The sequence below is a fragment of the Siphateles boraxobius genome, unplaced genomic scaffold (genome assembly GCF_051911475.1).
Source record: "Siphateles boraxobius isolate OS27281-9 unplaced genomic scaffold, OSU_SipBor_1 183, whole genome shotgun sequence".
Taxonomy (NCBI): domain Eukaryota; kingdom Metazoa; phylum Chordata; class Actinopteri; order Cypriniformes; family Leuciscidae; genus Siphateles; species Siphateles boraxobius.
The window spans coordinates 139,865-167,500 of NW_027508792.1; the positions used below are offsets into that span (position 1 = coordinate 139,865).

The 27,636-nt window shown below is 38.6% G+C and overlaps 1 protein-coding gene across 1 annotated transcript in view; it reads left to right on the plus strand.

Moving 5' to 3' along the window:
• arhgap39 (Rho GTPase activating protein 39) overlaps positions 1-27,636 on the plus strand; it is an 89,464-nt gene that overhangs the window by 27,112 nt on the left and 34,716 nt on the right. The window contains exons 2-7 of the mRNA XM_077233688.1: positions 1,035-1,412; positions 7,284-8,445; positions 14,049-14,213; positions 18,166-18,565; positions 20,506-20,579; positions 26,539-26,738. Of these exons, the coding sequence (XP_077089803.1) occupies positions 1,035-1,412; positions 7,284-8,445; positions 14,049-14,213; positions 18,166-18,565; positions 20,506-20,579; positions 26,539-26,738 (2,379 nt within the window). The remainder of the gene's footprint in view (positions 1-1,034; positions 1,413-7,283; positions 8,446-14,048; positions 14,214-18,165; positions 18,566-20,505; positions 20,580-26,538; positions 26,739-27,636) is intronic.

Sequence of the window (27,636 nt, forward strand, 5' to 3'; positions counted from 1 at the left end):
GGAGTGGAAATCTGATCATATGCTTCAGCACATTCAGATGGAAGATCCAGACAGATCAAATTACCCAGAATCCCCTCTGACCAGTTTCCCAAAAATGCTTTCAGCAGGATTTGAACGATCAGGTTATCCTGGATTAGGGCAGATTAGATTTGATTATAGGATCAGAAGAAATTTACTATGGGATTAACGGAGCTGATTATCACACACACACACACACACACACACACACACACACACACACACACACACACACACACACACACACACACACACACACACACACACACACACACACACACACACACACACACGCCTTCACATCCACACACACATCCACACACACACACACACACACACACACACACACACACACACACACACACGCCTTCACATCCACACACACACACACACACACACACACACACACACACACACACACACACACACACACACACACACACAGACACACACACACACACACACACACACACACACACACACACACACACACACACACACACACACACACACACACACACAAACACACACTGAAGATGCTGGTAAAGAAACATCCTAAACGAGATTCGTGACTCGTATGATAAATCATGATGACTCTATATATGACTGTAATCCTGTATGACTCTCTCTGACATCATGGCTTTCTCTTTATGTAGGTGCATCTAAAAAAAAATTAAACCCAAAACCCAATTATATATTTTTTGTTATTTTGCATAAAGATATTTTTTATTATTTTTGAATGAAAGAGTATGCATTAAGAACAGTTATGATGTTTTGTAATGACAATTAAAGTTTAAACTCTGTAACACATTATATTTAAATATTACTGTTCACGTTGCAAAAAAACAAAACATTTTATATTAATTATATTATGTCTATATACACATATATATAGATTTCCTCTTATGACTAAAAATATGAGTGGAATTTTTTTTATTATCAATGCTATCCATAAATTCATTATAAATTAATGATCATTAATTCAGCATACAGCATGTTTCTGTGTGTGTGTTCAGGTTGGAATGGGTGGAAATCATCGAGCCGCGCACCCGGGAGCGCATGTACGCTAACCTGCTCACGGGCGAGTGTGTTTGGGACGCCCCGCCGGGCGTGCGGATCAAGCGCAGCGGACAGGACCAGTGGTGGGAGCTTTTCGACTCCAAAACGTCCCGATTCTACTACTATAACGCTTCTACCCAGTGCACCGTTTGGCACCGCCCACAAAGCTGTGACATCATCCCGCTCGCTAAGCTTCAAACGCTGAAGCAGAACACCAACATGGCTCCGCCCGCGACCACGACCAGCGCCGACAGCAGCCCGGCCCGCAGTGCCGTCAGCACCACTTCATCACAGGAGCACGAGGAGAAGACGTCCACCGCCGAGGAGGGAGAGAGGTGAGTCGAAAACTTTGAAGCGTAGTGAAAATGTATCAAATAATATGTTTTTCATGCTTGAATGTTCATTATTTTCACCATGTTCAAAGGTGACATATTACACCCCCCTTTCATAAGATGTATTATAAAACTATGGTGTCCCCAGAGTGTGTCTGTTAAATTTCAGTTCAAAATACTACCCAGATCATTTATTATAGCTTGTCAAAGTTGCCCCTTTTTGGGTGTGAGTAAAAACGCGATGTTTTCGCGTGTGTCCCTTTAAATGCAAATGAGGTGCTGCTTCTCATGCTTGAATGTTGATTATTTCCCCCATATTCTCCATTGTTGCAGCTCCTCTCTTCCCAGTCTGTCAGTAACGCTCTGTTTAGTTTCTGTCTCTATGAAGCCCCTCCTTCTGTAAAGCACACTGTGCTCTGATTGGTCAGCTGGACCAGTGTGTCGGATTGGTCAAGCGATTCTAGCGTGTTTTTGGGAAATGTCCCTCCCCTTACCATAACCGCAGAAGCACAGAATACATTGATCAGATCAAGTTTTACATCTGAAACAGATGCTCCTCCTTCAGCCTGACAAAGACAAATGACCAACGCAGCTTTATTCACTGCTTATGAACAATAGCTCGACTCTCAGGATCCATAAAACTGCTGTTTTTGAGGAACTATTTTAATTGTGTTTTATGGACAATCAAACACAGGTTCAGTTTTAAGCACACGTCCCTTACAAAATAGCACTATATGGAACTATTACCACTTTTCTGTAAACAACACCTTTCACAATTAACTACTTGTGGCAGCTGTAATTTTTTAGAGGCCGTATTATGCACTTTTACAAAGTCTTGATTTTATTTTTGGGAATCTACTAGAATCTACTTTTCGGATCTACTTTTCATGCGTGAATGTTCCAAAAACACATATTCTCCATTGTTGCGGCTCCATTTATTCCAGTCTGTCAGTAACGCTATGTTTAGTTCCTGTCTCTATGAAGCCCCTCCTTCTGAAAAGCACACTGTGCTCTGATTGGTCGGCTAGATCAGTGTGTTGTGATTGGCCGAGCGCTTTGAGTGTGTTTGGGAAATGTCCCGCCTCTTACCATAACCGCCAGTTTCAACACATTACTAACTAACTCAACCAGGCCCCGCCCCTTTATTCTACATATGAGTTATTTAAAGGTCTCATATTGTACAACTTTCGGAAGTTTTATTTTAGGTTTTGATGTCCTTAAGAATATATATTTGCGGTATAAGTACCAGAAAGCATGTCAATATATTTTTACAACTCCTTCCTCAGGAGCTCTGCTAAGAACAGGTCGATTTTGGCCCGTCTACTTAATATTCATGAGCCTCTCTTCTGATTGGCCTGTTGTTTTCTGAGTGACCCACCATTGGTGGGGGAGGAGACTGAAGGCGGGGACTGAGTTCTGACATCACATTTATACGGAAGTCACAATGGCTTGTGAAAAGGCACAGCTACTTTATGCAGGCTGTGTGCATGTGTCTGTGGATCGACTGTTCTGAAACTTATATGGTAGTTTCATAGAGCCTAGATCTCTGTAATCATGAAAAAAGCCAGGAATTTTCAGTTTTGACAACATGGGACCTTTAAATGAGGAATATTGTGACGTGTTCATTCCCAGAAGAAACTCAAGACTACAATGGAGGCGTTTCAGGAGTTCAGAAACACTGACACTGATGTAGAGAAAAACTCTCAATCTTTTTCATGCTCAAACAGCAACATTGCACACACAAAAGAAAGATGAACATGGAAAAAAAACAGAACAGGCCCTCTTTAAACTGTACTATCTATCTATCTATCTATCTATCTATCTATCTATCTATCTATCTATCTATCTATCTATCTATCTATCTATCTATCTATCTATCTATCTATCTATCTATCTATCTATCTATCTATCTATCAGTCTATCTGTCTATCTGTCTGTCTATCTATCTATCTATCTATCTATCTATCTATCTATCTATCTATCTATCTATCTATCTATCTATCTGTCTATCTATCTATCTATCTATCTATCTATCTATCTATCTATCTATCTATCTATCTATCTATCTATCTATCTATCTATCTATCTGTCTATCTATCTATATGTCTATCTATCTATCTGTCTGTCTGTCTGTCTATCTATCTATCTATCTATCTATCTATCTATCTATCTATCTATCTATCTATCTATCTATCTATCTATCTATCTGTCTATCTATCTATCTATCTATCTATCTATCTATCTATCTATCTATCTATCTATCTATCTATCTGTCTATCTATCTATATGTCTATCTATCTATCTATCTATCTATCTATCTATCTATCTATCTATCTATCTATCTATCTGTCTATCTATCTATATGTCTATCTATCTATCTATCTATCTATCTATCTGTCTATCTATCTATATGTCTATCTATCTATCTATCTATCTATCTATCTATCTATCTATCTATCTATCTATCTATCTATCTGTCTATCTATCTATCTATCTATCTATCTATCTATCTATCTATCTATCTATCTATCTATCTATCTATCTATCTATCTATCTATCTATCAGTCTATCTGTCTATCTATCTGTCTGTCTATCTATCTATCTATCTATCTATCTATCTATCTATCTATCTATCTATCTATCTATCTATCTATCTATCTATCTATCTGTCTATCTATCTATCTATCTATCTATCTATCTATCTATCTATCTATCTATCTATCTATCTATCTATCTATCTGTCTATCTATCTATATGTCTATCTATCTATCTGTCTGTCTGTCTGTCTGTCTGTCCATATCCATCTATCTATCTAACTATCTATCTATCTATCTATCTATCTATCTATCTATCTATCTATCTATCTATCTATCTATCTATCTATCTATCTATCTATCTATCTATCTATCTATCTATCTATCTATCTATCAGTCTATCTGTCTATCTATCTATATGTCTATCTATCTATCTGTCTGTCTGTCTGTCTGTCCATATCCATCTATCTATCTAGCAATACTGAAATATTTTTGGAGCAAACACTCACACTGTCGAGCCCTGGAGGAACTGTGAAAACATCCCAGAATCCCTTTAGTTTCACCCTGGCCATCGCTGAGACCCAGACGATATCGGAGGAAGTCAGATCTCACTTAGTTTGAGCTAGTTTCCATGTCCCTGTTTAATGGTGCATCCCGTTACAGTCAGCCTTCAGACGCTCTTAAAGTTGGACAATTCTTGTCTTTATTTGTTTCGTTCGATCATCGCTGTAAGTGGTTTTGATAGCTTGACTGGAACAGAAATAAAAAAACTCCTGTCTCTATATGTGCACAACACAATGCATGCTGTTTTTGCAGTATATAGTATGTATTATCTGTACAGTAGAGATCCACCGATATGAAAAATTGTGTCGATACCGATAACAGATAATTCTTCAAATTTGAAAGCCGATAACCGATATATTGTGTACTGTGCTGGACTAACTGAGACTTGTTAAAACACTTGTATACTGTTGCACTCTTGTTGTTCTGATTGCTTCTATTGTTCTCCTCATTTGTAAGTCGCTTTGGATAAAAGCGTCTGCGAAATGATTAAATGTAATGTAAATGTAAACTCAAAACCATCATGTTGAACTGTGCACATCTGAAGCATCTCAGCTGAAGAAAATAATCCATTATTCATCGGCTGTAATATATCGGCCTAATTTACTTATCAGGCCGATAACGATAGCATTAAAAATGAACATATATCGGCCGATACTGATATAGTGGCTGATATATCATGCATCCCGACTATACAGTATGTTGAGTCTGAAAATCCCACTTAATAGAGAAAGCAATGCACTACTGGTTAAATTACGATTTTTAAATGTTTCTAAAGAAGTCTCTTATGCTCACTTTTTCTCACACTGCTCTCTTATGCTCTTAAGGCTTATGAGCGGTAAACCTCTCAGACCAGATGCATCATGAGCTCTGAGGTTCTTATACAATGAAATATGATTCTGTAAAAGCCACAAACATAGTGTGATTTTTCATTTAACTGTTGAATTTCTTTCCGGAAACCAAGAGAAGTGGGCGGTCGGTGTTGCACTCAGCATTTGCACGCTTAATGCCGGATGGCGTAATGCTTGATAGTGAGAGATGTTTATGAATTTGCATGCACATGAGAAAAAAAGAAGAATGGATTAAAAGGTAATATTGAAAGACACAGCTGTAATGCTTCAAGCTGTTTTTTAGATTTATTATTCAAACAGTGTCGCACTTAAATAGTTTCATCCCATGAGGAACGCGGGGACGAGAAAGGGAGGGTCGTGAAATGATTTTGTATGACAGAGAAGGAGGAGGTCGAGGGAATGAAAGAAGAGAGAGCCACAGAATGTGTAAATTGATTTGAAGGTCGGATATCCATGAATAATTAATATCCAAAGGAAAACACTGCTCACTTTGTAGTGGGTCTCTTGCTTGAGAGAGAGACTGAGTGAGAGATAAGTTTCTTGTGTTCGGAGTTTTAATCCGGCTGCTAAAGGACACACACACACACACACACACACACACACACACACACACACACACACACACACACACACACACACACACACACACACACACACACACACACACACACACACACACACACACACACACACACACACACAAAACTTGGCTGTGTAATCCAGTCTGGTCATGGGGAGCCTTCATCGGCCAGTGGTGGCCAAGTGCTGAATTGATTTTACACACTTTTTTTTCTTTAAAGCTCAAGAGGCCTTTTCTGTGCGCTTTAAACTCACAGACCTCTTAAATTTGAATCTTTAAAAATGGCCTTTGAAGGACTGAGATTTTTAGTGGTGCTAAATCTAAAGTCAAACATCACTTGTATTACTGCTCATAGTTAGTGTTAGTAATTTGAACAAACCTAACATTCTCTGAAACAACTTTCTTTCAGCTGATATCATCAATCCCTCTTTAAATAGAGACACTTTGTATCGTCCAGTCACTTGCTCATGGAATATTTCCCACACTTTCCATTTATTCTCATTTAATAACCTGTTTCACTTGGAAGTTCATCGCATTTGAGAAATAAAATGGTTTGTGATCATTTCAGAGCAAGACATCTTCAACATGGGGTATAGAGATTGTTCGTGTATTAAAACTGAATGGTTTATTTCGCTGTTATTTTAAGTGTGGTTTTAGTGTTGTGTTTTTATGGTTGTCTTTATGTGTTTTAGAAATCGTACAGCACTTTGTTCAATGTTCAGTTGTGTAAAAGTGCTTGATAAATAAAATAAACGAAACATCTTAGCTTCAATAAACTGACTTTTTTGGACTGGAAAGTGAGTTTTGAAGTCTGAAGTTTAGGAGAGTGTCTACAGAGCAAAATAAGCTTATTTTATTCAAAATAAATGTTATTTTATTTTATATGGTATGACCCCTTTGATAAATAGTAAAGAAATTATTAGTCTTATTTTGTCTTTTAAGTTTAATAGTAAATAAGATTTGACTTACTTTTAAATTAAGGGTCTGTATTATAAAAAGTAAAATAAAATAAGAAGAACATTTATTTTATTAAAATAATAAATATAAATAGTACAGAAAATCTGATTTGTTATAAAAGTCTTATTTTTCTTTCTCCTTTACTAATAATAATAATAATAATAATAATAAATAAATAACTGTTTATTAAAGGGGATATATCATGAAAGTAAAATAAAGTACATATAAAATAATATATTAAAAAAGATAGAATTTAGATAAATAGATCAAATAAATATGATATGTATTTAATTCAAAATTAATTATTTAAAATAAATTAAATAATTTACTTTACTTTTCATGATAACCACTGTAATCAATATTAAAAACAGTCTTGTTTTCTCTCGTTCAGATTTCGATGGGGCACTGGCACCAGAGAGAGGATGCTCATCAAGGTGTCGGATCGGGAACCCAGTTTTCTGACGCAGGGAAACGGATACTCCAGTTCTTCCCCACGATCCAGACTCTCGTCCAGCACCGCCCCATCGGACCCCGAAGCCCCGCCCCTTTCCCTGCAGGACCGGCCCACATCACAGTCTCCATTCCTGAAGAGGGTGGAGTTAAGCGGCACTCAACGCCGATGCTCGGGCGATTCCCAGCCATCATCCCCTCGCTATGCGTACGAGCCTCCTTTATACGAGGAACCGCCCTCGGATTACCAATCCCCGCCTATTTATGAGGAACCGCCCACTGACATGCACTGCGACCCCGCCTTTTTTGGTTCTGACAGATCTCCGGCACGAAAACCAGGTCTTTATCACTCGCCCAAGCAAAGCCCGTCTCCTTACGGTCAACTTGTGTTGACGAGACAGCGCAGCTCAACGCCCGAGAAGACGCCTAACCAAGGCGATCGGGACTATAGCTCAAGTGGGCGGGACTACAGCTCAAGTGGGCGGGACTACAGCGCAAGTGGGCGGGATTATAGCTCAAGCGGGCGGGATTATAACTCTAGTGGACGGGAGTATAGCGCCGCTGGGCGGGAATATGTAAAACAACTAGTTTATGTTGAGCAATCTGGCTCCTCCCCTCGATTTCGCACGACTGAACGTTTGATGAGCTACGGGACCAGTTCAAATAGCATATCGGCGGGATTTTCTTACGGTGGCTCTTTTACGCTACAGCACAGTCACGACCTCAATGGTGGCAACAGAAAACGTAAGAACCGGAAGCCGTCTTTGCCGGGAGGAGAGGGGGACGGCATGGGATTGGGTCTCGGGGCGATGATCACTCAGGCCCGGTTGGCATGGGAGGCTCAGCAGATGTTACATCAGCGGGGGGGCGTGTCCTCGGATCAGGGAGGGAAAGACGGGTATGAAAGTGACGGGGCGACGCCCCTGCCGCTGCCTGGCCCGGTGGTTCGGGCTTTCAGCGAAGACGAGGCGCTGGCGCAGCAAGAAAGCCACTGGAAACGGGCCACCCTGGACAGACTGGCATTTCCTCAGGCGCTTCTAGAAAAGAGTCTGTCCATGCAAACCAACCTGGCATCACCAGAACCTTACCTCCATCCCTCGCAGGTAATGCACAGATACATGCACACTGCATCAGAAACTCAAAACATTAGGGCCTTTCGCACCGGGTAGTTCTAGGAACTAGTCACCAGGTTGGTAGTCTTGCGTAGCCAGTTCTTCAGACTGACTCTATCGCAGCTTTTCTTGGCCAAGGATGTTAAAATGACATGTAACTTATCCAATCACAGTTCGTTTTGTTCTGCGTCATGTTTAGGGGCTTTACAATATAATGTCCCTAATTTAACAGACTGGCGTGCATCTAATAAATTATTCAATGAAGAACGTTGTGCAAGTTTACCGCTACAATGGAGCAGCATTACTAACATCAGCTTGCATTTGTTTGGGAACCTGATAGCTGATGTTAGCAAAGAAATGGTACCAAAATAACGAAAACATAAAACTATTATTCGTTCATAACCTACTTGTTAACTGACTAAATAACGAAATGCAATTTGTAATAGTTTTACAATTAAGTTTTACAATACAATAATACAATTGCACCGCTAGATGGGAGAACATTTTACACAGTGTAGCTTTAAATAAAAATAATATTAATTTTGTCATGTGATCATTAACTGACATCAAAGAATATTTAAGGTCAAAGGGGTTTGACTGACAAAAAAGGTTTGTGCATCCCTGCTTTAATTAACGGAAATGGTAATTAGGGTGTCTAAACCAATAATTTGGTAAACCTCAAATTCGATAGGCCTTTTTAAACATCAGAAGCAGAGCACTTTCTAATTATTAGCACTGAACTCAAATCAAGTTGCTTGATTATGTATCATGATGTTAGAGTGCACTATTATTACGCAATAGAAAAGGTTTTCTTGGACACATTGGGGCTTCGGCCGTTAATGAGTTGGGATCCTCCGATGGTGTTTTGTGGCCAGCGTTGAGCTGAACTCTGAGCTCTTTCAGCCCAATATAATGAGCATTTAAATGTCCTGTCACCCTGCTCAAATCAGGCCTGAACCGCTGGGTTAACACTGCCAGTCGGGTTAATTGGGACGCTGACCTTTCAACGCCCGTTACCCAACCAGTGATATCTTTGTTCTAGGTATATTGGGATGTACGGTTCTTGGAGGCTAAACTTTGTGAGCGTTTCCTTAAAGGATTTTTTTTTTAGGTTCTGCTCTATTTGCTGATAATAATGGAGGAAACGTAGAAATAACCAGTGGAAAACAGTGTCACACAAACTGCCTACATTAATTCTGCTTCCCGAACACCATTTACAGCAATGACATGAAATAAAGGCAGCTCAGACCGCACAGGGCCGACTCAAGCTCTCCGGACAGTGTTTAAATCATGAAGCTTTTCCGTTTTCAGAGATTTATGGGAAGGTTACAGGCTCTCACAGAAGGCAGACGTGTGTTTGTACAGCAGAACATGCACACGTCTCTTCGCACAGACACACCCTTCTGTAAGAACATGAATATTTCAGCATTTGCAGTTTTAAGAGTCATTGAGCTTATGTAAAGGCATCATGTCAGAGTCCTCACCCTCCTCACACACACACACACACACACACGCACACCAGCTCCAGGAGATACACGCGTGTGTCTGCGTCACATTTCACACCTAAAAGAAATTATATTTTACATATAAAGAAATCAAACTTATTTTATGACCATTGAAATTTAACACATTTAAACCCCTGAAAGTCTCATTACTTGAATGCAAAATAAAAATAAATTAAGATAAATTAAAAGAAATGTAAAAATAAAAATGCTACATTAAAGTACACAGATTTTACTTTCTCATTATTATTATTTCATTACTGCTTTTTTACATTTACACTTTATCTAAAATTAGTTTAAAAAAATACAATTTACAGTTATCATAATAAAAACTATAGATCTAAAAATAAAAACAAAGGTACTCCAAGGCACTCGAATTATGTTGAAAAAAGTAAAAAAGCCTTTATTTATTCATGACTTTAAGCATTACAATTGGTGACTCGTACACCTACGCGTTGCAGCTTTACTTGTCACCAGTTTTAATGCTTAAAGTCATGAATAAATAAAGGCTTTTTAACTTTTTTCAACATAATTCGAGTGCCTTGGAGTACCTTTGTTTTTTGAGCTGAACCAAGGAGCACTTCTATTGCATTCGTTGCTTTATAGATCTAAAAATATGAGTGTACATTAATATAACAGCAGCAGCAGCATAGCAGATCTATTTCTCCAAGACGTAAAAACATATCAACATTTTCAAACTATGATTACCATGCCAAACACTCTGAAAGTTGTCACGATAGAAATCATTTTTTTTAGCAATTAATATATTTATTTGTCAAATTATAATTATATATTATAAGTTCATTATTATATATAATTTGTGATCTGGGCTGCGTTTCCCAAAGCCATATGATCGTAAGTTGCGTTGAAATGTGTTGTTTGTGCATCCTTATGGATATTTTTTGTCTTTTTCAGTTTTGTTTTTTTGATCACTTTGCCTGTGTTAATGCTAACTGCATAAAATTTGGCACAGGTGTGTATTTTTTATTGGAATTTTACTATTTTACCCCCATTTCCTTAAAAAAATTATTTTGCACTGGATACACAAAATAGTTCCTCTCAGCGCCTTTTGGACAAAAATGCCCGCATTGAAACCCATTAAAACTGCAATTTTAAATTACAGGGCCATTTAATTATAAAATGATGCCTTCTTTGTTAAAGACTTTCATTCTGATGGGAAAGGCTTCAAAATTAAAATTTTTACTGTTTTTTACGAGGTTGGTTGTGTTCAATAAAGTAATTGTACGCAACTATATTGGCATTAACCCTCCATTCTATTTATAGTAAAGGATAGAATGAAACAAAGCCAATTGGATAAATGTACATTTAGCTGACGCTTTTATCCAAAGCGACTTACAATTGCTATATATGTCAGAGGTCACACGCCTCTGGACAAACTAGAGATGAAGTGTCTTGCTCAGGGACACATTGGTGTCTCACAGTGGATTCGAACCCGGGTCTCTCACACCAAAGGCATGTGTCTTATCCACTGCGCCATCACCACCTATGCAAAATTATGCAACGAAAATTGTGTGGCTGTTTTGGTATGGATGTCTGAGTGTGGTTTGTACGTGTGTAATAAAAAAAATGTGTGTGTGTGTGTGTGCTTGTAATATTTGAGAGAGAAAAACTCAACTGCAAATCTAAAATCCAACCGTGTGCACCAGTGGATTTTGCTGGCATCCAATGGGGAAAATCTGTTACTGCGCCCAAATAAAATATTACCAAAAGTAAATTTTTTGAGATATCTTCCTCAAAAAAAATTAAAAAAATGTATTGACACTGAATATTCATGACGGGGTAATGAGAAGAGGAGGTTAAGAATAATTGAGGAATTGGCAGAATCCAGCAGGCAGAATGTGCTCCCGAAGCAGCGTGATCCACAAACGGATGAAAGAGAAGATGGAGTGAACTTAAGCCTGCGTGACTCATTTATTAATCGTGTTGATCAAGAACGCCTGTGGCCATGAAACTTTCACTGAGAAATCAGCCGTCATTCCTCAAGCTGCCACTCAGAAATAATAGGTGTCAACGCTCAAATATAGACGATTAATGAAGAACCAGAGCACAAAATCAGCCTTTTGAAATATTAGCAGCAATATTTGAAATTCACTCTGTAAGAGTCATATTAAAACCGTTATAGCTAATTGCATTTTTATATTTTTTGAAGAAATTGTGAGGTGCTTGATCACATAAAAGTCTCCAGCACTCCTCCAATGTGCATCTGTGGGGGTTTTTCCACCTGTTTTATGTTCCAGCTGCTGAAAATGGTGCATCTGATCACGTAAAAGCACAGCTCTCCTGAAGAAAACATGTGATCAGAGGAATCACTGATGCTGCGGTGCCGTTTGCCAGCTGTTTAAAATGTGCTTCATTATAAAGTGGTCAGCAGTCTCACGGGAGTCATTAGGATGGATGATTTCTCTGCTATGTCAAATTAACTGTATTTCTGAACCCAAAAATATGAAGTCATTTAGCAAGACCAAGGGCATGTTCTGTGTCCCCCGTGTTCTCGTCACCTTCCATGACCTCCATATCGGCAAACCTTTATAGCATAAACTGGTGTTCTGAATCTCAATCTCTCTGTTCTCAAAAGATTCACTGCAATGCTCAGTTCATGTAAGTCAATAATTCACATATCAATTAAACAAGTCACTGTGATTCAATGATTCGCTTGAACACCAGTATCAAAATATGTATCACTAACAAAAAATTATATTTTCGTTATCAGTATTTTTTGCATCTTACAAACAATATGCATTTACCCTTGAAGCTAATTATGAATAAATTTTTAGAATTATTTTTATTTTTTATTTTTCTTACCCCAACAGCAAATCTGTTTTTTTAAGGTTATTTTTCTAATAAAAATTAAGTATGATTACTTTAGATGTTTTACAGATTAATGCTCTAATAATGCGTGTCGGTCAAAAATGGCTGAAATTTTTTTAATTTGAATGAAATGATTGTACCATATTTTAGTTGGAGCACAGACCTAAGTTTGGTCTTTTTAAATAAGACACTTGGCAGATTTTTGCTGAAGTGAAGAATTTGGAAGAAAGTGAACTTTAAAAAATGTTTTGAAAAATGCAAATTTTTAAAATTTTTATATGAAATATCTATTTTCAAAAACACGTTTTACTCTAATACTGTTGAGTCAAAGCCATAAATCAAAACAAGATGTGTTTCAAATTTGAGGTTGATATTTCAACAAATGAGCTTTCAGTGAGAGTGTGTTCGGCTGCAGTACCAAACGCTTCCACTAGAGGAAGTTCGTCTCCCATTCATTTCCAATGCGCTCATTTTTGACCGCGAGGAGCACAAGTGTGACTATTTTGTTCAGGACCATTTAACCTTTTCGAATCATGTCCATGATTTTTTTTTTTGTTCACATAGCAAGTGCCAAAACCTTTACCAATTTCATATTCAAATTACCAATTTCATATTTCATATTACATTTTCATATACTCCGATGAAGTAAAAAGTTCTTTAAAAAAAACAAAACACGTAAAATATTTAAGAAAAAAATTAGCGAACAACAGAAGAGGGTTATTTTTCTCCTTTGTAATTAGCAACTTCCCAGCTGCTTATTTATAGACTATAGCCTATACAAGGGTGTTTTGTCAGTAGTTAAACTAGTCTAAATTAGGAGTAGCTTGTAGTTTGAGATACTAGTTTTCATTCAACTTTCTAACAACTATTTATAAATTCTTAGCAACGCCTTAGCAGCAACCCATAAACCCTACTCAAACTTTCTTCAAAAAATGTAAAAATCTTCTCCGTCTTAATCATATATATATATATATATTTTTTTTTTGTGTGTTTTCATGTAACTTTGCATGATGCGTTTCATAACCACTGAAATTCCACAGAAGGAAATTGGTTGAATCATTTGAAATTTCATAAGTGTGTAATAGCCTGAAGGAGGAATTTTGACTGTTTTGATTGTTCTCATTATTTTGGGGATTGACTCATTTCCTCTCCGTGCTCCTCTTGACCCGACCCGAGGCTGAGACGCCGGTTTAATATCTGTTCTTCCTCTGCTCTGAATGCTGCTCTTCAACATCAACATACAATGTTTTCTTTCTTCCCAAGTCGGAAGATCTGGGAGCGTGTTCCCAGTTCGAGGCCAGCCGGAACGCCAGGAACATGATGCCCAGTGCGAGCTGTGGCGTCTTTCCAGAGTTCACGCTCCGCAAACCCTCCTCGGAGACGGACATCGAGAACTGGGCATCCAAACACTTCAACAAGCACACCCAGGTACACTCATCATGATCACCAGAGTTTTATGCACAAAAGCATGGATTTTAACCCTATAAAGCCTAAAGTATCAAATTCCATCCATGAATTTCTGAGGTCTCTAAATGATGAAAACTTTCTCATCCAGTCCCTCTGTCGCCTGATTGATAATTTAGACTTTCAGTGTAATTGTACAAACATCTTCCTTCAGCTTGTGTCTTTTTGCTGTGAAATCTGCACTTTTTTGTCAAGTAAACGTAAGAATAACTTTGATATTGTTAGTAATATTTCAACTGCACTGAAGCAGCTTCGGTTTACTTGATGATCCAGACATCATTTATTAGAAAAATTATGAGTATTAAATCATCCGGCTTTTAAGGAAGGTTTATTTGTTCATCTCTCAATCATCAAATTATTGCATTGCATTATATTTTTTAAAACTACAGAGCTTTGTTCATAGAACAGATTGGCATATATAGAGTGACGACTGATATTAATATGCATTTTATGCAAGTTCTCTGCTATACTGTTATTATGATCTAATTGATTCACATTACCTTATTTTTTGTCCAAATAAATATTATATTAGCAAATATTAGTATATTTTTTATATTTTAGTATATTAGTGTTTTTTTCCTCTTTGAGTATAAGGTTCAAATTCCTAATTATGTAAAGCTATGAGCCATAAAATTATCAAATACAAAACACAAATGCAAACTTCAATTTTGTCAAACTGTTCCATAAAAAAAACATAATTTATCTGACCATTATTTCATGCCAGGTATGTCCTCCACTTTCATTGAAATTGAACAATAAAAGTGTTAAAGGGGGTGGGGGGGCAGTTCCTTTAAAGTCGGCTTGAAACAAGAAGCATTAGTGTTTTCTTCTTAATCGTGACGCATATATCTGAGTGAAATCTTCTTTGAACAAGAACAAATGTAGGAGGGGCTTGATTTTGTCTGTGGTGAATTTATTGGATGGTTGTGTGAGTGACAGGTTACCCCGCCCTCATCATCAGAGAAGAAAACAGATGCTGCAAGAGGGAAAGGAAGATATTATGATTCAAGATTACACAACAAGAATTTAAAAACATAATGTGCATGGATAAATCATTTATAATAAACACAGCAAAAACAAGTTCTGTCAGGACCACTGTCGTCAAATACGATTTACCATTAACATATAGTTTGGATTGGCGGTATGGTTCTGTTCTAGGCAGCCTAGCATTTATAAGAGCAGGAGAGCAGCAATAACCCCCCTTAGGGTAAACCCAACAGAACCAACATAAATGTATTGCGGATATCATTAATGTCAATAGTTTAATGTAAACCGTAATTTGAGAGTTTAACCTGATTAAAAGGGGAATCAGAAAGCCAAATCCTGACTGGAGACAGGTGGAGCTGGGGAGGGAGGAGGGTAATTCGCTCCTGAGAAACGCGATAGCTGTTGATCATACTGAAGGAGCTTATATATGAATACAGTGATAGGCAGCCAACAGCCATATCACCCTGTAGCCCAAGACTGGTTGCCCACTGAAGCTAAGCAGGGTTGAGCCTGGTTAGTACCTGAATGGGAGACTCCTGAGAAAACCAGGTTGCTTTTGGAAGAGGTGTTAGTGAGGCCAGCAGGGGGCGCTCATCCTGTGGTCTGTGTGGGGGTCCTAACACCCCAGTATAGTGATGAGGACACTATACTGTCAAAGAGCACCGTCCTTCGGATGAGACGTTAAACCGAGGTCCTGGTCATTAAAAATCCCAGGATCCACATCATTTATTAGAAAAATTATGAGTATTAAATCATCCGGCTTTTAAGGAAGGTTTATTTGTTCATCTCTCAATCATCAAATTATTGCATTGCATTATATTTTTTAAAACTACAGAGCTTTGTTCATAGAACAGATTGGCATATATAGAGTGACGACTGATATTAATATGCATTTTATGCAAGTTCTCTGCTATACTGTTATTATGATCTAATTGATTCACATTACCTTATTTTTTGTCCAAATAAATATTATATTAGCAAATATTAGTATATTTTTTATATTTTAGTATATTAGTGTTTTTTTCCTCTTTGAGTATAAGGTTCAAATTCCTAATTATGTAAAGCTATGAGCCATAAAATTATCAAATACAAAACACAAATGCAAACTTCAATTTTGTCAAACTGTTCCATAAAAAAAACATAATTTATCTGACCATTATTTCATGCCAGGTATGTCCTCCACTTTCATTGAAATTGAACAATAAAAGTGTTAAAGGGGGTGGGGGGGGCAGTTCCTTTAAAGTCGGCTTGAAACAAGAAGCATTAGTGTTTTCTTCTTAATCGTGACGCATATATCTGAGTGAAATCTTCTTTGAACAAGAACAAATGTAGGAGGGGCTTGATTTTGTCTGTGGTGAATTTATTGGATGGTTGTGTGAGTGACAGGTTACCCCGCCCTCATCATCAGAGAAGAAAACAGATGCTGCAAGAGGGAAAGGAAGATATTATGATTCAAGATTACACAACAAGAATTTAAAAACATAATGTGCATGGATAAATCATTTATAATAAACACAGCAAAAACAAGTTCTGTCAGGACCACTGTCGTCAAATACGATTTACCATTAACATATAGTTTGGATTGGCGGTATGGTTCTGTTCTAGGCAGCCTAGCATTTATAAGAGCAGGAGAGCAGCAATAACCCCCCTTAGGGTAAACCCAACAGAACCAACATAAATGTATTGCGGATATCATTAATGTCAATAGTTTAATGTAAACCGTAATTTGAGAGTTTAACCTGATTAAAAGGGGAATCAGAAAGCCAAATCCTGACTGGAGACAGGTGGAGCTGGGGAGGGAGGAGGGTAATTCGCTCCTGGAAACGCGATAGCTGTTGATCATACTGAAGGAGCTTATATATGAATACAGTGATAGGCAGCCAACAGCCATATCACCCTGTAGCCCAAGACTGGTTGCCCACTGAAGCTAAGCAGGGTTGAGCCTGGTTAGTACCTGAATGGGAGACTCCTGAGAAAACCAGGTTGCTTTTGGAAGAGGTGTTAGTGAGGCCAGCAGGGGGCGCTCATCCTGTGGTCTGTGTGGGGGTCCTAACACCCCAGTATAGTGATGAGGACACTATACTGTCAAAGAGCACCGTCCTTCGGATGAGACGTTAAACCGAGGTCCTGGTCATTAAAAATCCCAGGATGTCCTTCGAAAAAGAGTAGAGGTGTAACCCCGGCATCCTAGCCCAATTTGCCCCTTGGCCTCTGTCCACCATGGCCTCCTAATCATCCCCATATACTGATTGGCTTCATCACTGTCTCCTCTCCACCAGTAAGCTGGTGCAATATGACGTTCTGGTGCAACATGGCTGCCGTCGTATCATCCACGTGAAGCTGCACATTGGTGGTGGTTATAGGAGATTCCCCCCTTCCATGTAAAGCGCTTTGAGTACCCAGAAAAGAGCTACATAAATGTAACAAATTATTATTATTTATTATAGGCGTCGTATTACTATAGGTAGACATGGATCAGCCGAGAGTCACTGATGAGTGCTTGACTAACGTGACCTGCCAGAACTAATGCTACGCTTGATAATTGTTTAAAGGTGCTGTATGTAACTTTTTCACTCTACTAAAGCATAAAAATACCATTATATGTTTGCAAAGCTATATCGAGGAAACATGCCAAGTTCTCATACTTGTTTCTCTGAAAAACAGTTCTACAGCCAGTTATTTTACTTTGAAATGTGCGATTCCAGGCTGGAATGTTTGTTATTGTTTTGGTCTGTGATTTGCTAATTTTCATTGTCCATCGTTCCTGTTGCATGTCTTAAACTGGCGACCCGTGTGAGCGCCGTTGAGTCTGAGCGGGTGGGAGAAACGACGATCACCGATATTTTGTATTAGGACTGCAGTTCCTATTTCGACCACTAGTTGTCATTCTTACAGACTGCACCTTTAACCAAGGTGATTTGTCTTCCAGGGTCTGTTCAGGAGGAAAGTCTCCATTGCCAACATGCTGGCCTGGAGCAGCGAGCCCATCAAGAAGCCCATGATCGTGACTTCGGACCGAACCGTGAAGCGCGAGGCCGTAGACCTCTTCAAACTGATCCAGATCTACATGGGCGACCGGCGTGGGAAAGGAGACCCTCTGTCGGTGGCTCTGGAGGTGACGGTGCGGGGCTGGAGCTGTCAGGGCCTGAGGGACGAGCTGTTCATCCAGCTCTGCAGACAAACCACCGAGAACTTCCGCTACGACAGCCTTCAGAGAGGCTGGGAGCTCATGGCCATCTGTCTGGCCTTCTTCCCCCCCACTCCTCGCTTCCACAACTACCTGGAGGGCTACATCTACAGACACATGGACCCGCTGAACGACACCAAGGGTACGGCGTGAGCTTCATGATAACTGATATCATATGATAAATCCAGGCTTAATCCAGGGATAATTCACCCAAAAATGAAAAATTACCTTATGATTTACTCACCCTCAAGAACTATATGACTTTCTTCTTTCAGACGATACAATCGGAGTTGTATTACAAAATGTCCTGGCTCTTCCCAGCTTTAAAATGACAGTGAATGGAAGATATGATTTTGAAGCCCAAAAAAGTGCATCCCATTCATTTTAGTTGATGTAGTTTTAAATAGGGATATTTTTCTCACGATAACATGAAGGCCTTTATTAACCCCCCACAGCCATGAGGAGCACTTTTATGATGGATGGATGCACTATTTTGGGCTTTAAAATCATATCCTCCATTCAATCGAAGAGCTAAAATATTTTTTTATTGAACTCTGATTCTATTCGTCTGAAAGAATAAAGTCATATACACCTAGGATGGCTTGAGGGAGAGTAAATCTCTAATTTTTGGGTGAACTATCCCTTTAAGGCCAGTGCACACCAAGGGCCAGATTTACTAAATTGGCTTTTTTAAATTCCATAAATGCGGCGTGAGTGGAAAGTTCTGCGATGATCTACTCACGACGTGTAAATTAAAGAACACAGAACGCAGCCGGATCATTTCCATAATGACCAACACAATCTACCAAGAGCAGCACATCTGGTTAAAAACAGGGGTAGGCAAGTTCGGTCCTAGAGAGCCGCTGTCCTGCAGAATTTAGTTCCAACCCTAAATCAAACACACCTGAACAAGCTAATCAATGTCTTCAGAATTACTAAGGCTATAGACAGGTGAGGTTTTTCTCAGTGTTGGAGCCAAACTCTGCAGGACAGCGGCTCTCTAGGACCGAACTTGCCTACCCTGGGTTAAAGTAATGGCGTAAACACCAGGGTCCCACTTTATATTCAGTGGCTTTAAGTATTATGTACTTACATTGAAAAATATGTATTGTGTTCATGTTGTATTGTAAATCACTTTTGCTGCTATTGAGATGTGATACGGGTAAGGTTAGGGTCAGGTGTGTGTGATAAACAAAATGGTTCTTTAATGAAAACAAACTCAGGTAATCCACAAGAACGAAAAGAAAGTAACAGCAGGTGTAACATGCACGCTCAAATAACAACCGACGCACACAGAGTGAAGGTGAGGAACTTAAATACACAGTGATAATGAAGAGATGATGAACAGGTGTATTGATCTGATGAGTGTCCATGACAACTGATGAGTGGCGGGAAAATCAAACAAAGGAACACGTAATGAATGAAAACAAACTGAAAGTCAATGAAAGATGAATAAGATCATAGGTATTAGCGTCAATTATATTAGTGTTCTAAGCTATTAATTATTCTAAGCGTGCGCTGGTGGTTTGCTGGTTTATCCATGTTTTAAATCTATACAGTTCTGTTGTGCAGCATCTTATTTGACACACACAAAATAAAAATGCAATGTTTTGTAGTAAATTAATTGTTATATTTTAAAACCTTGATTCAAATGTTAAAGTTTATATAAATTTGTATCATATCATAAAACTGAACCCCCCCCCCAACCCCCGCCCAAAAAAAAAATCTTTTTTGAAAACGCAATATAAGGAATTTAGGTTTGCAATAGTTTTAAATAGTTTGCAAGATTAGAATTAGGAAATTAGGAATTAGAATTAGAATTAGAATTAGAATGAGGAAAGGTCGACTCGAAACTCTTTAAATGAATAAACTTAAAGTGAAAATGAATAATAGTGTTATAAGTTTTGCTAGATGCTACAAGTCAAAAAAGTATGATCTAATACTGCACAGTCCATGCTGTCCTGACAATTATTATTAAGCTATTAAGATTCTGATAATCCAAATCCAGTTTATACAAAGAGAGTGTTGTGCATTATATTTGATCTGCAGTGACTGACGTCTGCGTGTGTTTCTCTGTTGCAGGAGTGGCGATAAGCAGCTATGCCAAATACTGTTACCGTAAACTCCAGAAAGCGGCGCTCACCGGAGCCAAGAAGGTTCGTGTCTTTTGTTTAGGTTTGTTTTTTTTGTTGTTGTTTTTTGGTAACACTTTATTTTACAGTGTTCTTGTTACTGTCACGGTGTGGTGCAGGCAGAAGAAGACGAGGGAGAATAAGTTCCAATGCAAACTTTTACTCACAATATAAATCATAAAGGTACATCGAAGACGGGCAGAAGGTTCACACACACTTACTACAACGGAGATCGGACAATGAACAAGGCAACACACAGGGCTTAAATACATATGGAAACAGATCAGGCAAACGAGACACAGCTGACAAGACTAACGAGGTCACAGGTGAGACAGATGAACTAATGAGGGTTGCCATGGAAACAAATGCATGGCGGGAAAGCAGAACAAAGGAAGACATGTGACTAATGAAAATACAATACACGTGACAGTTACATATGTTACATCTACTTACCATAGTAATAACAGTAAATTATGCATAATTACATGCAACTAACCCTCAACCAAATCCTAATAGTAAGTACATTAGTATTACTTAGTACTTAAATATGTAATTACACTGTAACAATGACACCTTAAAATAAAGTGTAACCTTTTTTGTTTGTTTTTTACTGTAAAGCACTTTGTGACCCTTCCTTGTCTATGAAAGTTGCTTTATAAATAAACTTTACTTACTTACTTATGCTTAAAGGCTGCCTCACACTTGTTGTGTTGCCATGTCCACTTGTTATAAGCGTTTTTGGGGTTGTTGTTTAAGTTAGGTTGGACTGCAGCGGACACTGAAAAAACAACTTCACTTCAAATTGCTTGTAAATTTGTAAATAATTACAAAGAAAATGCAAGTACACTCATAAAAAAATTGTGTAGAAACAGTTTTCACTCAGAAATTGTTAAATTTCACAAACAATTAGAAAGAAACTAGAGATGCACGATGTATCGGCCACCATATCAGTATCGGTTGATACATATTCATTTTTAATGTTATCGTATATATACATTATATTATATTATATATATTATAATGAGAACATCGTTATGATTATGTGCTTGGGACATTGTGAGACTTTTGTATTTGTAATCAGGCTCTCAAATATTATAAAAAAAGGATTTAGATTTAGATTTATCGGCCAATATATCAGTTATTGGCTTTCAGAATGTCAGAAAGAATTATCGGTATCGGCCAAAATTTTCATTTCAGTGCATCCCTAAAAGAAACGGCAATTGACACATTAAATTAAACGAAGTTTTGAGGTAGAAGTAAAACTGAAATTGTATTTTCTTGTAAAACTTGTAAAAATCTATTTTTTTTTTAAAATGCTTTAATGCAAACAACTTTCCAGTAAATTTCACAAATACTTTCAAAAAAACTTCAAGTAACACATTGAATTGAACGTGACATTTTGAAGTAAAAAGACTGAAATAGTATTTCATACTCCAATAATTTGAAAAAACTCAGACTTTGAAAAGTATTTTTCCACGGTGTATTTTTAATTTTATATTTAATGATGGTGTTCTGCCTCTGTGTCTGATTGATCTTTACTGTGTTTCGGCTGTAATTGTCTCTATTGGCAGCGTATGTGCTAATTGGCCATGAAGTGGTGGGAGGACCCGGTTCGGCCTGGTATTTAACGTTTTTTAATTAACATTCAGTTTCCGGAATTTGCTTATTGCCCTGGAGACATCGCCATGACAACGGTTGCCGAGTCTCAAATAGGCTGGTGATGATTTACGCGCCGACCACATTGTTGCATGATGAGGTGTCAATCATCACACCTGCGTGACGGGACCTTCCCCATGCGCTTTGGGGTTTATATTCCTTTTCGTGTGTGAATGTGTGAACGTTTTAATTGCATGATGCCAGTGGCCTGTGGAGATTCCAGTCGGTGAAAACGGCCAGTAAAAGGGGACTGTGTGTGTTTGCCAGACGCACAGCAGGGTAAAGCTTGAATCATGGCTCTGGTCCAAACCCTAGTGTGCTGCCTACATAGGCATCGTTTGCATGCTCATAAAGACTGCAGCATATGCTACCTTTCTTTGGCTGGACACGAAGGCAGGGTTCATATCCAGTATGGAAAAGTATTGAATTTGATTTTTTGCAATTTCCAGGTCTGGATATGTATGGAAAAATTTTAAATATTTGATTTTCCAGACTATTGCCACTATTTTTTCATTACACAAATAAATATTTCATCTGCAAATTTGTAGTAGAGCAAACATTATTAAATAGTAGAATATCCTGCTGTTATTTTTGAAAATAATATTTTCTAAATTAATGTACTCAGTGACAATAATATTTTAAAAGTAGAAATCAATTTAAAATATTTAAAATGTATGCAGTGAAAATTTGATGTAATCAATATTATTTCATTGATACTTTGACAATATTTTAAAACTTAAAATATACCTTTAAAGTAAATATAAAATATACATCAAATTAATTAAATAAACTAATATAATTAATTAAAAAAGGTACAAATAAATGTTATCAGTGACAAATTTTTAAAACTTATAATGAATATATTTAAAATAATGCAGTCAGTGAAAATGTGAATGTAATCCATATTAAATTTATTAATATTTTTTAATTATAATTTTAATACAATTTATATTATTTTAAAGATTATTATAGGAACGTAATCAGTGATGATATTTTAAAACGTATAATGAATGAATTTAATGAATGTTAAATATTAAATATGTATGCAGTCAGTGAAAATGTAAATATACCGTAATCAGTATTATTTTATTGTTTTAGATTATATTAACTGATAATATGAATTTACAATTATTTTTTTAAATAAATCTAATCAGTGACAATAAATTATATAGTAATTTAATTGTGCAGTTAGTGAAAATGTGAATGTGATCACTATTATTTGGTCATTTTGTTAATATTATTTTTAAACTTATAATATGAATTTATTCAAATGCTGCGCATTGAACTTGTCTGGGTTTGGGGCAATATTCTGCTAGTTATTTGGCAACATAGTACATCTCATATTAATACATATTAAATATGGTCTGGAAATTTGAGTCTGGAAAAGTGAAATAGGGTCAGGTGTGTGTGATACGGGTAAGGTTAGGGACGGGTGTGTGTGATACGGGTAAGGTTAGGGACGGGTGTGTGTGATACGGGTAAGGTTAGGGACGGGTGTGTGTGTGATACGGGTAAGGTTCGGGACGGGTGTGTGTGATACGGGTAAGGTTAGGGTCAGGTGTGTGTGATACGGGTAAGGTTAGGGTCAGGTGTGTGTGATACGGGCAAGGTTTGGGACAGGTGTGTGTGATACGGGTGGGGTTAGGGTCAAGTGTGTGTGATACGGGTAAGGTTCGGGACGGGTGTGTGTGATACGGGTAAGGTTAGGCTCGGGTGTGTGTGATACGGGTAAGGTTCGGGACGGGTGTGTGTGATACGGGTAAGGTTAGGCTCGGGTGTGTGTGATACGGGTAAGGTTAGGGTCGGGTGTGTGAGATACGGGTAAGGTTAGGGTCAGGTGTGTGTGATACGGGTAAGCTTAGGGTCAGGTGTGTGTGTGATACGGGTAAGGTTAGGGACAGGTGTGTGTGATACGGGTAAGGTTAGGGTCAGGTGTGTGTGATACGGGTAAGGTTAGGGTCAGGTGTGTGTTAGGGTCGGGTGTGTGTGATATGGGTAAGGTTAGGGTCAGGTATGTGTGATAAGGGTGAGGTTAGGGTCAGGTGTGTGTGATACGGGTGAGGTAAGGGTCAGGTGTGTGTGATACGGGTGAGGTTAGGGTCAGGTGTGTGTTAGGGTCGGGTGTGTTTGATACGGGTAAGGTTAGGGTCGGGTGTGTGTGATACAGGTAAGGTTAGCGTCAGGTGTGTGTGATACGGGTGAGGTTAGGGTCAGGTGTGTGTGATCCGGGTAAGGTTAGGGACAGGTGTGTGTGATACGGGTGAAGTTAGGGTCAGGTGTGTGTGATACGGGTAAGGTTAGGGTCAGGTGTGTGTGATAAAGGTAAGGTTAGGGTCAGGTGTGTGTGATAAGGGTAAGGTTAGGGTCAGGTGTGTGTGATACGGGTAAGGTTAGGGTCAGGTGTGTGTGATAAGGGTAAGGTTAGGGTCAGGTGTGTAAGATAAGGGTAAGGTTAGGGTCGGGTGTGTGTGATACGGGTAAGGTTAGGGTCAGGTGTGTGTGATACGGGTAAGTTTAGGGTCAGGTATGTGTGATAAGGGTAAGGTTAGGGTCAGGTGTGTGATACGGGTAAGGTTAGGGTCAGGTGTGTGTGATAAGGGTAAGGTTAGGGTCGGGTGTGTGTGATACGGGTAAGGTTAGGGTCGGGTGTGTGTGATACGGGTAAGGTTAGGGTCAGGTGTGTGTGATAAGGGTGGTTAGGGTCGGGTGTGTGTGATACGGGTAAGGTTAGGGTCAGGTGTGTGTGATAAGGGTAAGGTTAGGGTCGGGTGTGTGTGATACGGGTAAGGTTAGGGTCAGGTGTGTGTGATAAGGGTAGTTAGGGTCGGGTGTGTGGGATACGGGTGAGGTTAGGGTCAGGTGTGTGTGATACGGGTGAGGTTAGGGTCAGGTGTGTGTTAGGGTCGGGTGTGTGTGATACGGGTAAGGTTAGGGTCAGGTGTGTGTGATACGGGTAAGTTTAGGGTCAGGTGTGTGTGATAAGGGTAAGGTTAGGGTCGTGTGTCTGTGATACGGGTAAGGTTAGGGTCAGGTGTGTGTGATAAGGGTAAGGTTAGGGTCGGGTGTGTGTGATACGGGTAAGGTTAGGGTCAGGTGTGTGTGATAAGGGTAAGGTTAGGGTCGGGTGTGTGTGATACGGGTAAGGTTAGGGTCGGGTGTGTGTGATAAGGGTAAGGTTAGGGACAGGTGTGTGTGATACGGGTAAGGTTAGGGTCAGGTGTGTGTGATACGGGTAAGGTTAGGGTCAGGTGTGTGTGATAAGGGTGGTAAGGGTCAGGTGTGTGTGATACGGGTGAGGTTAGGGTCAGGTGTGTGTGATACGGGTGAGGTTAGGGTCAGGTGTGTGTTAGGGTCGGGTGTGTGTGATATGGGTAAGGTTAGGGTCGGGTGTGTGTGATACGGGTAAGGTTAGGGTCAAGTGTGTGTGATACGGGTAAGGTTAGGGACAGGTGTGTGTGATACGGGTGAGGTTAGGGTCAGGTGTGTGTGATACGGGTGAGGTTAGGGTCAGGTGTGTGTGATACGGGTAAGGTTAGAGTCAGGTGTTTGTGATACGGGTGAGGTTAGGGTCAGGTGTGTGTGATACGGGTAAGGTTAGGGACAGGTGTGTGTGATACGGGTAAGGTTAGGGACAGTTGTGTGTGATACGGGTAAGGTTAGGGAAAGGTGTTTGTGATACGGTTAAGGTTAGGGACAGGTGTGTGTGATACGGGTAAGGTTAGGGTCAGGTGTGTGTGATACGGGTGAGGTTAGGGTCAGGTGTTTGTGATACGGGTAAGGTTAGGGACAGGTGTGTGTGATACGGGTAAGGTTAGGGACGGTTGTGTGTGTGATACAGGTAAGGTTAGGGTCAGGTGTGTGTGTGATACGGGTAAGGTAAGGGTCAGGTGTGTGTGATACGGGTAAGGTTAGGGTCAGGTGTGGTGGTCTGAGTCGTTTAAGGCTGGGTTAAGGTGTAAGGGATGGGTCAACTGTGTAATTACAAATGTAATTACATAAATTAATTACAGCTGTAATTACATGCAGGTATTTTTAAAATACAAGTACAATGTAAAAACATGTATGTACACAATAAGTCCATTGTATCAAATTATTAATTTCAATGTTAGTACATAGTAGTTAAAGCCACTTAATATAAAGTGGGACCTTATATTCAGGTATTTTCAAAATATAAATACAATGTAAAAACATGTATGTAGACAATAAGTATCAAATTATTAATTTCAATGTAAGTAGGCATTAAAGCCACTTAATATAAAGTGAGACCAAAAAAACGATTTTTGCCCAGCCCTAATCAGCAATATCTTTATTATCTGTCTGTCGGCAGGGTTTGAACAAGCCCTCAATAGAGGAGATCGCTCACGCTCGTAACGCCATCTTCCGGCTGTCGATGTTCGGCTCGTCTCTGGAGGAGGTGATGATGATGCAGAAGGACCGATACCCTGATCGAGAGCTGCCGTGGGTCCAGACGCGTCTCTCAGAAGAAGTGCTCGGCTTGAACGGAGACCAGACTGAGGGCATCTTCAGGTCAGACACGCTTCTATTAAACATTTAATTGCTGTATTTAATTGATTCCATACTGTGACTGAGTAATTAAAATATTCAGCTTTATTTTTAGCTTTTTGATAATGTGCAAGAAGCATCAGAGTTATTTGATGGGATGGTTTCATCCGAAAAGTAAAAAACAATAAAGTACTAGTTAAAAAAGTATCAAGATATGTTTTCCATGCACAGGGAAAATTATATTATTATTGATGCTGTGACTGAGAAATTAAAATATTCATCATTATTTTTAGCTTTTTGATAATGTGGGTAACACTTTCTAACAAGGTTCGTTAGTTAACATTAGGTAACTACATTTTTGAACTAATAATGAACTGCACGTATACAGCATTTATTAATCTTTGTTAATGTTAATTTTAACATTTACTAACCTTGACAGGAAAAACTATATTTCATAGTTTTCATTTATATGCACTATTATTATTTGTATTCTGCAATATTGATTTATGCATTATACTGTTAAAAAATTTAGGCTTAGTAAGTTGTTTTGTTTCAGCAAGGATGCATTAATTTAATCAAAAGCGACATTATACATTTATAATATTAAAAAAGATTCTATTTCAAATGAATGATGTTCTTTTGAACTTTATATTCATTAGAGAATCATGAAAAATTAAATGTATCAGTTTCCACAAAAGCAGTTTTCAACATTGATATTAATCAGAAATGTTTCTTGATCATCAATCATCATATTAGAAGGATTTCTGAAGGATCATGTGACACTGAAGACTGGAGTAATGATGGTCCTGCAACTATGGAAGCTTGTGTCCGCCACATAATAAAACATTTTAAAAGATAATTGCAACTTTTAATCTCACAATTGTGAGTTTATAAGAATTGCGTGTTATAAAGTCAGAATTGC